This window comes from Microtus pennsylvanicus, chromosome 3, assembly GCF_037038515.1.
Source record: "Microtus pennsylvanicus isolate mMicPen1 chromosome 3, mMicPen1.hap1, whole genome shotgun sequence".
Taxonomy (NCBI): domain Eukaryota; kingdom Metazoa; phylum Chordata; class Mammalia; order Rodentia; family Cricetidae; genus Microtus; species Microtus pennsylvanicus.
Window position 1 is genome coordinate 48,273,926 of NC_134581.1, and position 13,030 is coordinate 48,286,955.

At 35.9% G+C, this 13,030-nt stretch overlaps 1 protein-coding gene across 3 annotated transcripts in view; it reads right to left on the reverse strand.

The window, feature by feature from the left end:
* Znf280d (zinc finger protein 280D) overlaps positions 1 to 13,030 on the reverse strand; it is an 81,760-nt gene that overhangs the window by 30,841 nt on the left and 37,889 nt on the right. For all 3 annotated transcript variants that reach the window (XM_075965301.1, XM_075965300.1, XM_075965302.1), the window contains exons 12-17: positions 12,537 to 12,637; positions 11,028 to 11,174; positions 8,004 to 8,138; positions 5,777 to 6,084; positions 5,520 to 5,660; positions 1,580 to 1,642 (exon numbers count right to left, since the gene is read on the reverse strand). In XM_075965301.1, coding sequence (XP_075821416.1) covers positions 1,580 to 1,642; positions 5,520 to 5,660; positions 5,777 to 6,084; positions 8,004 to 8,138; positions 11,028 to 11,174; positions 12,537 to 12,637 — 895 coding nt within the window. The remainder of the gene's footprint in view (positions 1 to 1,579; positions 1,643 to 5,519; positions 5,661 to 5,776; positions 6,085 to 8,003; positions 8,139 to 11,027; positions 11,175 to 12,536; positions 12,638 to 13,030) is intronic.

The following is a 13,030-nucleotide window of genomic DNA, read 5'->3' on the forward strand; positions in this document are numbered from 1 at the left end:
CCAATCTACTTCAAAAGGAAGATGGGCATCGAAGAGGCTCCTTATGGAGTTGGTTAGCTATTTGGGCAAGAAACTGCTCTTGCCTGGACTGTTGGATAAACTGGACACAAGGAACCCGCAGAAAGAGGACTGCTGAACTTGCCTAAAAGTGAGATGATTCTTTGGAGTTCCTGACTCATGAAAGAGTCTGCGAGACATTCTGCAGGACACAGCAGATAGTGACTGAACTGCCTTTGAAATTTCCTGCTTCATGATAATGTCTCTGGATACTATGGGCCTGTAGGCCAAAGATGGATGCCCCAACGGTACAGAGGAACTTTGGGTGACTGTACAGGCAGCGAGATGTCTCTGTCATTTCTAGGGTTTGGAAGTTGCTTATTTCTTGTTTGCTTGGGTAATATTGTATCCTTCTCGAGTCTTTGATGGAGTTGAAGAATAGTTAGTTATAGTTTTCCTTAGTTATGATAAAGATAAAATAGATGTAAATATTGTAACTGTAATTCTTGCTTGATAACTGTTTTATTATATGTAATTTTACTATGTTAAAGTTAAAGCCTTCCTTTTTTTGTTTAAACAGAAAAAGGGGAAATGATGGAGGAAGGCCATTGGTTAATTAATAAACTGCTTGGCCTTATAAGTTAGAACATAGGTGGGTGGAGTAAACAGAACAGAATGCTGGGAAGAGGAAGTGAGCTCAGACGCCATGTCTCTGCTCTCCAGGGCAGACGCTATGAAGCAAGTCACCAGGTCAGACATGCTGAATCTTTCCCGGTAAGACTGGTGCTACACAGACTACTAAATATGGGTTAGTCAAAATATGAGAATTAGCCAGTTAGAGGCTAGAGCTAGTGGGCCAAGCAGTGTTTAAATGAATACAATTTGTGTGTTGTTATTTTGGGGCATAAGCTAGCTAGGCGGCCGGGAGCTGGGTGACAGGAACATAGCCCCGCAGCTCCTTCTACAGTACATTTAGAGCTACTTGGGGATAGGCGGCGTTGAAAGGAAATGGGAATGATTGCTAATATATGGGATTACTTTTTAAGTACTGAAAATGTACGCATACTAACTATGACAGATACACAACTGAACGTTCTAAAATTTATTAAGATTACATGTTAAACATGTGAGGAATATGGCATGTGTGATGGTTAATCTTGATTATTAATCTGAGGGGTTTAAAAAACCTCCAGCATTTCTATGAGGGAGTTTCTAGGTTAAGTGAACCAGGAAGTTCTCCCACCCCCTAAATATAGGTATGCCATCCCACAAATTGGGTCTTGGGCAGAGTGAAAAAAACAAAGGGAATCAACTGGCAGTATTCAGCAGGCTCTGCTCCCTGATTGCTGATACAATGTAACTAGTAGTCCAATCTCTTGTCACCTGACATCCCTAAAACAGACTATACCCTTGAATTGAGACAAAATAAACTTTTCCTTCCTTAAGTTGCCTGTCAGGTATTTATATCATAGCAACAGGAAAAGTAACTAACACAGTATATGAATTCTAGCTTTAAAAAGTTATTACATAGAAAAAAGTTACAATCACTGTTCAACAGAAAGATTTTACAGAAATCATTTACCTGAGATTTTCCGAATGCTTCTTAAATATACAAAACCTTTTACTTGGACGGTTACTATGAAAGCTGGAAAGACAAAAATGATTACAATACTTTTATTGGACAGAAAGTCACACTGATTTATAAACGCATTTAAAGTCTATATTTAAGTTTCTAATAAAATAACATGATGAGAATACTACTCTCGTTTCTTTTTAACTCATTGTGTCCCCCTCCCTTTTTTTTTTACACACTGGTCTCAAACTTATGAGCCAAGGGGGTCTCCTACTTTGACTTCTGAGTAGCTGAAACTAAAAATTTGTACCACCATGTGTGACTATATCCTTTGCTTCATTTTAAGTTTTTTAGTTTATGCATATGGACATTTTGCCTGTATGTATGTCTGTGAACCATGTGTGTGCCTGTTGCCCATGGAGGGAACTGAATCTCCTGGAAAGGAAGGTACAGATAGATGATTGTAACTGCCATGGATATTGGAATCAGAACCCTAATACTATGAAAGAGCAGTAGGTACTCTTTACTGCTGAGACATCTTTCCAGTCCTGTGGGTATCATCTTTGTATTTTTTCTATTAACATCTCTTTTCCCTAAGCATATTCCCGATCAAAAGCTCAAGGTTACATAAGAAGGGAAATAAAAAAATATAGAGCAATAAACTCAACTTTTATCTATTAAACATTAAAAACAAATTTGAATTTCTGCAAATGGTATTTTTACTATAATACGACCAATCATAATTTACCACTTTTTAGTCTTAGCAAGCTTACATAAATGGAAGGGGATTCAAACAAATTTTAAAAAATTTAAATGGTTTACATTTTAAAAACCAAATATTTCAATAGGTCTTTTGAGATTACCAGCAGCAGTTTAAAAAACACAATGAAAATAAGGACTCCTAGGTTAAAATGATTCCCCTCTTAACAGAAAACAGAAAAATCCCTAACCATACTTTCAGCCATATGAACAGAGGTCTTCTATGCCCTTTATCTCTTTCTTGTACTAAAAGCCAGGGCTGGTTTAGCACAGTTATTTCTAAAAGTGAAGTCACACACAATAGTCCCAGCATCACCTGAGAAGTTACTTAAAAACGTAGTCTTAAGTTACCCACAAACCTACTTAATTCATCTCTGGCAATGAAGTTTTAACATACTTTGTCAGTGATTATAATGCATGCTTAGGTAAATTTAATACAGGCTGTGAAAACAGATAACTATTCTGAGTAGCTGCAAACTTAGGAAATATTCTTCAAAGTTTGCAAAGTTTTTATATCCTCAGAAGAGTTCAGATGGTTAATTCTTCAATTTGGGAGTAAGTATTACTAAAGAATTTACAAGTATATGTATGATGGTATCACAAAAATCTTGTTTTTAACATCAACAAGTTGAGAATACTCAAAACTACTTGGAAAAATTTGTACACATAATTGTTTCCTTGAGAAACTAGTCTAAGATTCCATCCGATTCATAAAATATATGAATCAAATATTACCTTAAAAAATAAAATTCAAAAATTATCTTTCTTTAGATAATAATACTATTTTTGCTTTATTACCTATTAGGAAAGCGAGATTAAAATAACATTATAAGGTCATTCTGATGCTTTCAAATATGTCTACAATTTGTACCATTAAAATATTAATAACAATTTCAAAGTTATCTGAGCCCTAGCTATAAATAAAATTTTCTATTTCTTCTCTTTGTATTATGTAAATTTAAAACACAATTCTGGTGCTGGTGATAGCTCAAAGGTTAAGAGCACTGACTGTTCTTCCAGAGGTCCTGAGTTCAATTCCCAGCAGCTACATGGTGGTTCACAACCATCATAATAAAATCTGATGCTCTCTTCTGGCCTGCAGGCATACATGCAGACAGAACACTATATACATAATAAATAAATCTTTTAAAAAATGATGAAAAAAATAAAACAAAAATTCCATGATTTTATAATTAACAAAAAGTAGGGACAGCTAGATGTGGTGACACACACCTATAATTCTATTATTTGGGAGGCCGAAACAAGGGAATTCAAGTTCAAGGCCCATCTGGGCTACACAGTGAAACAAATGCCTCATTTAAAAAAAAAAAAGAAGAAGAAGAAGAAAAGGAAAAGAATGAAAAATGTGCTGGGAAAGAAAGAAATCAAGCACAGAAACAATTTTCCTAAAAGCCTTAAAGAAACAAACAAAAATCTTAAAATGACCTAACAAAGGAACTGCCAAGACCTCTCCAATAAAAACTTGCAAATACAGAAGAAATGAAGGAAGAAACCTAAAGATGGAAAGGCTTTCCACGCTAATGAACTGGAAAAATTAATATTGTGAAATGACCGTCTTACCAAAGGCAATATATAGACTGAATGCAATCCCAATAAAAATTCCAATATCATTCTTCAGAAAAACCAAAATAAATAAATAAATAAAACCAATCTTAAGATACATTTGGAAGCACAAATAACCTCAGAGAAATAATTCTCAACAAAAATAGAAACGCTGACTGTATGACTGCACCTTAACCCATGCTCCCGTGAGCAACCTTAGTAAAACTCCCTGGTGCAACCATGCATTGTGTGTACATACACACACAGACAATAATTAAAATTTTATATTATGAAGTGAAACTAGTATGAATGTCACATACATTTCAGAACTGAACATAATACAAAGAAAGGGAAAAGGAGAAAAGTTTCAAAGTTATGTTGGCCTTTATGACAAGCAAATATGACTAAAGAGTAAATGAGAAAACAAAACAGCATTGAAAATAATGACCTTGATGACCAGTGACAACAGAGCTCAGTAGATACTGAACATCACAGACTCAAAGGAATTCAAAGCAATGAAGCACAGACCCTATTCAAATGGCCCTATTAGGTAAGAAAGAGGACAAACACCATGGAAGTGCTGAAACTGTATATGACAGGGTACCAGGAGGCCAGGCTGAAACCTATGGAAACCACCTTAAAGGTAGGATGACCTCTGAAAGTAGCATCTGGCAATGATCAAAAAGCAACAAGAAAGACAGGCTATGACCTAAAAGGAACTCAGTTACACATGAATTTTATAAAAAAAAAAAAAAAAAAAAGAAAAAGAAAAAAGAAAAGAAAAAAAAAAAAACCAAACAAAACAAAAACTCACAACAGCATCATTCTGAATAGGCAATATCAGGTTTATTTATACAAGGACAATTTTGGTTCTTGTTTCTCTCTCCAGAGAACCCAGGTTAAGTTCCCAGCACCCATAAAGACAACCACAACTGCCTATTACAATTCTAGCTCCAGACACCCTCTTTTGGTCTCCACAGGCACCCATACACATGTGGCATACACTTACAAAGACAAACACACATATGCATAAATAAAAACAAAAATCAACCCTGGAAGAGTAACGTGTTCGGTAACAGTAATATCCAAATGTAGTTCATGAGAATCTATTATAGAGCAAATAAATGACAGGTACTCAATGTAGAATGAATGCATTATTGGAAAAATTCCCATGGTGGCATCATGACATTCATTGAATAGATGTAAGCACATACAGTTTCAAGATGGACAGACACATGGCAAACAAAAAGACGGATTACAGAGAAAGACGTGGGGGAAACAAATCCAGTAAAGTTCCTAGCATCACTGGAAATCCTCAAGACTCTGACTGCTTTGAAGAGAATGACAGTCATGGGCGTGCATGGAGTTGTTAGTTAAAACATTTAGACTTGTTGGGAAATAACCATTTTAAAACATTTTTGGGGAAGAAAAATAAATCTGACACAATAATTACTCCTTTAACAGATATATCTTAATTTCATTAGCTTAATTAACCATTTCACACAGTAATTTCTTGATTTGCTTTATTATAACAGAAAGGGCTACTAGGCTTCTAATACAATTTGTTTTCAAAACAAAAGCTTCTTCAATTATAATTATAAAAGGCAAAACACTGAACTCATCTTACCTCATCATATGATTTACATAGGCTTTGCTACAGCTAGTGTTGTATCTGCAAAAACTACAGTGGACATATGTAGGAAAATGGTTTGCAAAATCTTTTATTTCAGAACAACACTCAATACACTCGTGAACACCTCGACGTAACCTTGTGGAGACATAAAAAAGATATTTAAAACAAAAGCAGTCAGAGAGGGCTATTAGTAAACATAATGCTGCTAGACTTGAGTTTGACTGGGAGTGTGCGTCAGAAGCAAAGCATACCTTAGGTTCCTCAATGCCGTGTTCACCTTACTTTTCTTATTACTATTAGCGAGTGTGCTTTGTTTCTTCTGAGTAGTACAGACTTTTGACCTGATTTTAGATTTATTTCCATTAGACTTGTTTTCATTAGGTTGACTGAGATCAGGTACGGTTGTATTCGGTGTACTTGTATTCAATTTAGTGGGATTTTTAGAAGTTGTATTTTCAGTCCTTGGAGGTGAGAGCTGGAGGGTAGAAGTGCTTGCGCTGATGGAAGGTATAGCTGAAGATCCTGGTTGAAGAGGTCCAACTGAAGCTCGAATAGTAACCTACAAAAATAAAGGAAATACTTACTTTAAAAAAAATTAACCACTGTATAAAATAAGATAAATCTTAAGTATTCTTTAAAAAGCACAGATAACTAACTAGGTTTAGTCATCTATTTGCTTTAGTCAACCAATTAAATAAATTCAAGTCACATAAAATATCTATTCATATATCTTATAATTTATTGTATGTTAACATTGTTATTAATAAATAAGATTAATACAAATTGTATGGCTCTAAGAAGATCACATTTCATAGCTACTTTTATGATCTGATATAACTAAATGTAATTTCCGAACACAAGAAAACAAAACTTACGTAATAAAGACTGAAAAAAATACCTCTAAAAAGGCCTGTTCAACCCTTTAAAAATTACTAGCATTAAACAAATATTGGCAGCAAGAGTGACTTGTTCTTTTTGGATCACACTTCCTAGGATTTAGGCAAGTGGTTTTACCAATTCATTATACTATAAGGAGATTATAACATTTACAATTCTTGCTCGGCATGGTGGTTGCACACCTTTAATCCCTGCACTCAGGAGGCAGAGGCAGTGGATCTCTGTGAGTTCATGGCCAGCCTGGTCTACAGAGCAAGTTCCAGGACAGGCTCCAAAGCTACACAGAGAAACCCTGTCTCAAAAAAACAGGGGGAAAAAAGTTCTTTAAAAGAACCAATAAGGTTTATTATTTACTATTCATAAAACATTTCGTTCTATCTGTTGGCTGACAATGCAAACGTCACCTACCAACATCTGCTTTAAACATTTGACTATACTCTCCTCACATCTCAGAGACAGCCAATGCTGAGTCCTAACATGTGCTTATATGATGTACAAAAACACTGGGCCAAGAATCCAAAGATCTGAATTTAATCTGCCTTCCTAGCTATTTGACCTTGCAAAAGTATCTGAATCTTAAGCCATTTCACATCTTTCACACACGGTAATGCTAGCTTTATGTACATAATTTATATTGTATGGATTAAGCTAAAGAATACATGAAAAAGCACATTTAGAAATAGGTAATTCTAAGGTGCTAGAAAAACATTTAGTATCATTAATATTATTACTATTAACATGGGAAGAAAGGAGAGGACTGCACTGCTTACATTAGTATCTGCATGTGTAGTCCCAGCATGAAAGGAATGGTGTGCAGGGAAGGATGTTGGCTAGCTCCTCTTGCTCTAAGTCTTCAGAGCAGGGCTTTATATTATTTAGTCAATTCAAATAAAAGACATACCCACATTCAAAGGTAAGTACCCAAAGGCAAATATAAATGTTTTGGGGATTGTTTCACTTTGGATTATCCATGCCTCTGTTTTCCCTCCACTGGAGCAAATATTCAAGAGCTGACTGTATATAAAGAAGTCAGAGAAAACAGATGTATATAAGGCAAAAGGGGAACAGTAAATTACAATCATCAATTTACAGTCAGACAAGTGCTTGCTCACAATGCTGTCCAGCAGCAGAATTTGCTTCTTTGAGAGTAGACACAGCATTAATAACTTCAACAAACATCTGAGAACCTGTAGCATTAGGCACTCTAAAAAGATACTAGAGATATAAAGATAAATGAAAGAATATGATTCCTGATATCAAATGCCTTAGTGTATGGCTATTAAAACTAATAATGCATATGCTACTAACTAGAAAAGTTGAAACAGTCATACAGAATTGAAATAACCCACTGATCAAGGGAGCAGTTTATTCAATTGTACTTTTTATGAAGGAATATACCCACACAGGAACTCATAACAATGGTTAGAAATTTTTCTTTCTAAGTATAAAAGCAGTAAAACCTAAAATTAGTCTTAATAAAAATCAGAAGTCATTTTCTAACATATTTTGTTCCATAGATAAAACAAGGCAGGAGTTAGTTTTTAGCATACAAATCAAATAACACCATATACTTGAACGTACTTTTGTTCCAGGAGGCAGTCCTTCTAGCTGCTTGGGTTTTACAAATGTTCGATGATGTTGAGTCTTGTGATCCATTTTTTCCTTGCATGTCAAAAACTGCAATCTGCATTTGGTACAACGATGTATTCCCTTTTTCTATTAGAAAAAAGGAAAATAATATCTATAGCTATAAATTCTGTTCTGAAACCTTTAGTTTTAGTGATATTTTATAATAAATACTATCAAAGAAGCATTTCATTTTTAAAACTTGTATTAATTAGTATTGGATCTCAAGAGTGTATCTGTTATGTGGCAATCAAACACAAGGGTTGAGGACGAGCTGTTCTTCCAGAGAACCTGGGTTTGATGGCTACCACCCAAAGCTGCAGAGAAACCCTGTCTCGGAAATAAATAAATAAATAAATAAATAAATAAATAAATAAATAAATAAATAATGATATGAAATGTCTTTTAGTCTTAAGCCAACCATCTAACCTGACACTAAAATTTAGTTATTATGTGTTTTTATGTAGAAAAAAATGTTATTTGGAGGTTAAAGAGATGGTTCAGCAGTTAACTGTTCATACTTCTCTTCCAAAGGACCCAAGTTCAATACCTACCATATGCACATATCCACACACATACATATAATTTTTTAACTGTTATTTTTTAAATTTTGCTATTTCCGGGCTGGAGAGATGGCTCAGTGGTTAAGAGCATTGCCTGCTCTTCCAATGGTCCTGAGTTCAATTCCCAGCAACCACATGGTGGCTCACAACCATCTGTAAAAAGTTCTGGTGCCCTCTTCTGGCCTGCAGGCATACATGCAGACAGAATATAGTATACATAATGAATAAACATTTTTAAAAAATTGCTATTTCCCATTGGTCTGTATGTGGATAAAATGACTAACATGACCTCTCTAAAACCAAATAAATTTAAAGGGACATTTCGAAGAAATGAAAGCAGTATTATTCAATAAACTTCCTATAGTAAGAAAGCATTCTGTGGCTGTGCTGCCCAACATGATTGCCATTAGTCACTCATGATTGCTGAGTACAAATAATAAGCACTAATATTAAAGGACTGAGGAGAATGTTATTACTCTTGACCTGCTTACTGCACACTGTATATTGTATCAAATTAGCACACAGTATTTCACAAAATACACAATTGTTACATGTCAACACAGCATTTTAAAAGGAGCTGAAGAGATGTCTTCAGTTAAGAGCGCTGCCTTCTCTTCCAGAGGACCTACATGGTGCTCACAAGCATCTGTAACTTCAGTTCTAGAGGATCCAATGGAAGCCTTTTTCTGCTCTCTGCAGGTGCCAGGCACACACATGGTGCACGGACTTCGATACAGGCAAAATAACAACATACATTAAAGAAAAAATTTTTTTCTCTTACAGAGATCCACCTGCCTCTGCTTCTCGAGTGCTGGAATTAAAGGCATATGCTATCACCACCCAGCTAAAAAAAGATTTTTTAAATTAATTAAAAAAAAACAACAACAGACAACAGTTACAATGCTCAAAGCAGTAAATAATAGTAAGGTGCTATAGTTCTAACTTCATCTTATGATTATTTTATAAGCATGATTCAGTAGATTTTTTTCACAGATGCACGCAACACAAATTCATTTATTGTGTACTCAAAGAGGATGAATTAAAACAGAAAATACGGCCAAGAATCAGAAACTAAACAGGCTGAAAAAGACAGTTCACATGAGTTAGTTCATCTCCCAGAAATGTTTTTCTGTATACTCACTCACATCAGTTCCCAATTTCATGATTTTCTAACTGAACCCAACAGACAAGTACATGACAATGGGAAAACCTGGTGGGCAGACTTTAAAAAGTACAAATACACTGAGCTTTGCAGTGAGCTGACAAAACCTGACCACACCACCAGATCCAGTGTAGACATGGGTTTCTGATTCCAAGAAAGGCATCGTTGCTAAGACAGGTTTCAGTGTTTCAGCAACATTTTTTTTTTCTTTGGTTTTTCGAGACAGGGTTTCTCTGTGGCTTTTTGGAGCCTGTCCTGGAACTAGCTCTGTAGACCAGGCTGGTCTCGAACTCACAGAGATCCGCCTGCCTCTGCCTCCCAAGTGCTGGGATTAAAGGCGTGCGCCACCACCGCCCGGCTTTTCAGCAACATTTTTAACTTAAAAGATGGTTTAATTGCTCCAGGAAAAGAACCACTAAGTATCACATCAGAGAAGTAAGGAACAACCAATGATGAGTTCCAGACATCACATAGCTAAAGCTAGCAGAAGTCATTCAGGAAACAAGCTATGCTCTGGCAGAGTTCCAAATGCTGAGGGAGCATTGTCATAATACTGTGAAATGTTACCCTAGGTCTGTAATGACAACATCAGGATCTGGACAATGGGGTGAAAACACAAGACAAAGATATAAACAAGATTAAGAATTCTCTATCTTGATTCTTTCAATTCTAACTCACTTTTTTTCCTCTTGAGAGGGTACTTCAAAATCATTCCCACATCTACTGAGACCCTGAAGTAGCCAATCTTTCCCATATTCCATTTGCCTTTTGTTTTGTCTAAATCCTAGGCTTCCTATTCCTTGTCGTCTCTGAGACTCATCACTATTTATAGGCCATGAGAAAATTAGAAAAGAAAGAAAGACATGGAAGTTTTACAAGTGATTCTATACATATTTTTGTTTTTTTTTAATTTATTTATTTATTAAAGATTTGTCTCTTCCCCCCCACCGCCTCCCATTTCCCTCCCCCTCCCCCAATTAGGTCCCCCCCCATCAGCCCGAAGAGCAATCAGGGTTCCCTGCCCTGTGGGAAGTCCAAGGAACCCCCACCTCCATCCAGGTCTAGTAAGTTGAGCATCCAAACTGCCTAGGCTCCCACAAAGCCAGTATGTGCAGTAGAATCAGAAACCCATTGCCATTGTTCTATACATAATTTAAATCACTTGTATACATGGAACAAGTTCCTTTGAAGAACAAACTGAATATTCTGAGTGATAATCAAGTAACATGAAAAAGTAAAAATTACTAAACTCACCTGATGCTTCATGTAATGATGCATATACGGTGTGGCAATTTTAATAACTTTAAGGCAAAATGGACATAGCAAATTCTTAGTGTTTTCATGCGATGTTCTAAAATGAGATTCTACATCAGAAAATAATGATGATCTATAATTGCAAACCTAGAAATGAAAAACATTAAGTTGAAATGGAAAGTTTGTAATTGATTTGAAAGTACAAAGTGACAAAGAATCACTTGTTAGATTATATACTACCAATATCCAGCTCTGATGCCTATCCCTGCAAGAAGCTCACTAACGAAAGCACTAAAAGTCAGAATAGGATGATCCTTCAGAACTCAAGACTGCTTCCTAAATATAATAGATACCTTCATTTTTTTTAAAGATTTATTTATTTATTATGTATACAGTATTCTTGGTATTCTGTCTGCATGTATGCCTGCAGGCCAGAAGAGGGCACCAGATCTCATTACAGATGATTGTGAGCCACCATGTGGTTGCTGGGAATTGAACTCAGGACCTCTGGAAGAGCAGGTAGTGCTCTTAACCACTGAGCCATCTCTCCAGCCCGGATACCTTCATTTTTATCACATCACTTCCCTGCCACCCCGTCTTCTCTTGAATTTTGAAGCTTTGGAACCTTCTGGAAGTTGTGGAGTCCTATAAAATACTTTATCTCTGCATAAAACGGTACTTGCCATCAGATTATAAATACAGCCTCCAAGCTATGAAAGTGGCAATTCATCTCCCTCCAGCTTTCCTATTCCTTCAAATTCTGAAGAAATACTTGTACCAAAGCACATGACAGGCTCTGTATAACTAAGCATTTTCACATTGGTCATATGGATGCACTATTCCCTCTAGGGTAAAGTAAATCGTAAATCCACATCTATTTTTCTGATCAGGCTTCTCTCTTTCTAGTGTCCAGGAGCAAACAGCAGCCTCTGGCCAAATAAAGTTCACTATCTTCCCCTCATGTAATGTATGAAATATGCAAGAGACTTTACATTCGTAAACTAAGTAGGAGGGACTTTAATTTTAGCTACCCTTTTTACCTAAATGGTAAAAAAAAGACCAATAGGCCGGGCAATGGTGGTGCACATCTTTAATCCCAGCACTTGGGAGGCAGAGGCAGGCGGATCTCTGTGAGTTCGAGACCAGCCTGGTCTACAGAGCTAGTTCCAGGACAGGCTCCAAAGTCACAGAGAAACCCTGTCTCAAAAAGCAAACAAAAAAAAGACCAATATATTTCACCACACATGAAAATTAGCTAAAATTCAAAAATCGTAGTCCTTAAAGTTTTATTGGAACACGAACACATCCATTCATTCTCCTACTCTCATTTTGCTGACTTGCCACAATGGGAGAGTTGACTGGCTGTGAGAGACTGTAATCTCTCTAAAATTAAATGTTTAACGTTGGTCCCTTAACTACAAAGATTTCTAACAATTTGTCTAACAACTACAAATCTTAACACCAAAACAACAAATAGTAAAGAACACTATAAAACATGGATGGATGTACCTGGCAGATATACGGCATTTCACCAGGTTTATGATTATCCTTCATATGTTGTAAAAGAATCTGTTCAGTTTCAAACGAGAGCTCACAGATTTTACAAATGGCTATAAATAGAAGGAATAAAGTTATTACAACATTTTAATACATAAATATAAAGGTTCATTCATTTTTATCTAAAAGTAAATGGAGCAGCAGTGAGAGGTCGTGAGCAATCATACACACAAAAAACCCAGTGCAAGTCCTCTAATTCCTCTTTTAGCACTACTGCAAATGCATGTTCATCATCCTATTGTCTCAGTACCAAATAACCTGAGTTCATGTAGCAATACATGACTCACATCTGGAATTTCAACTGAAACTGTTGAAGTAAGTTAACTTTTTGAATTTTGACCCCAAAATTCAAAGTCTGTTTCTTGTTTCTATTTCTGCAATATTTTCTCAAGACTGCGTAACTTCAACAGTAAAGAAACACTCGAAACTGAAAGGCAGCGTTAACT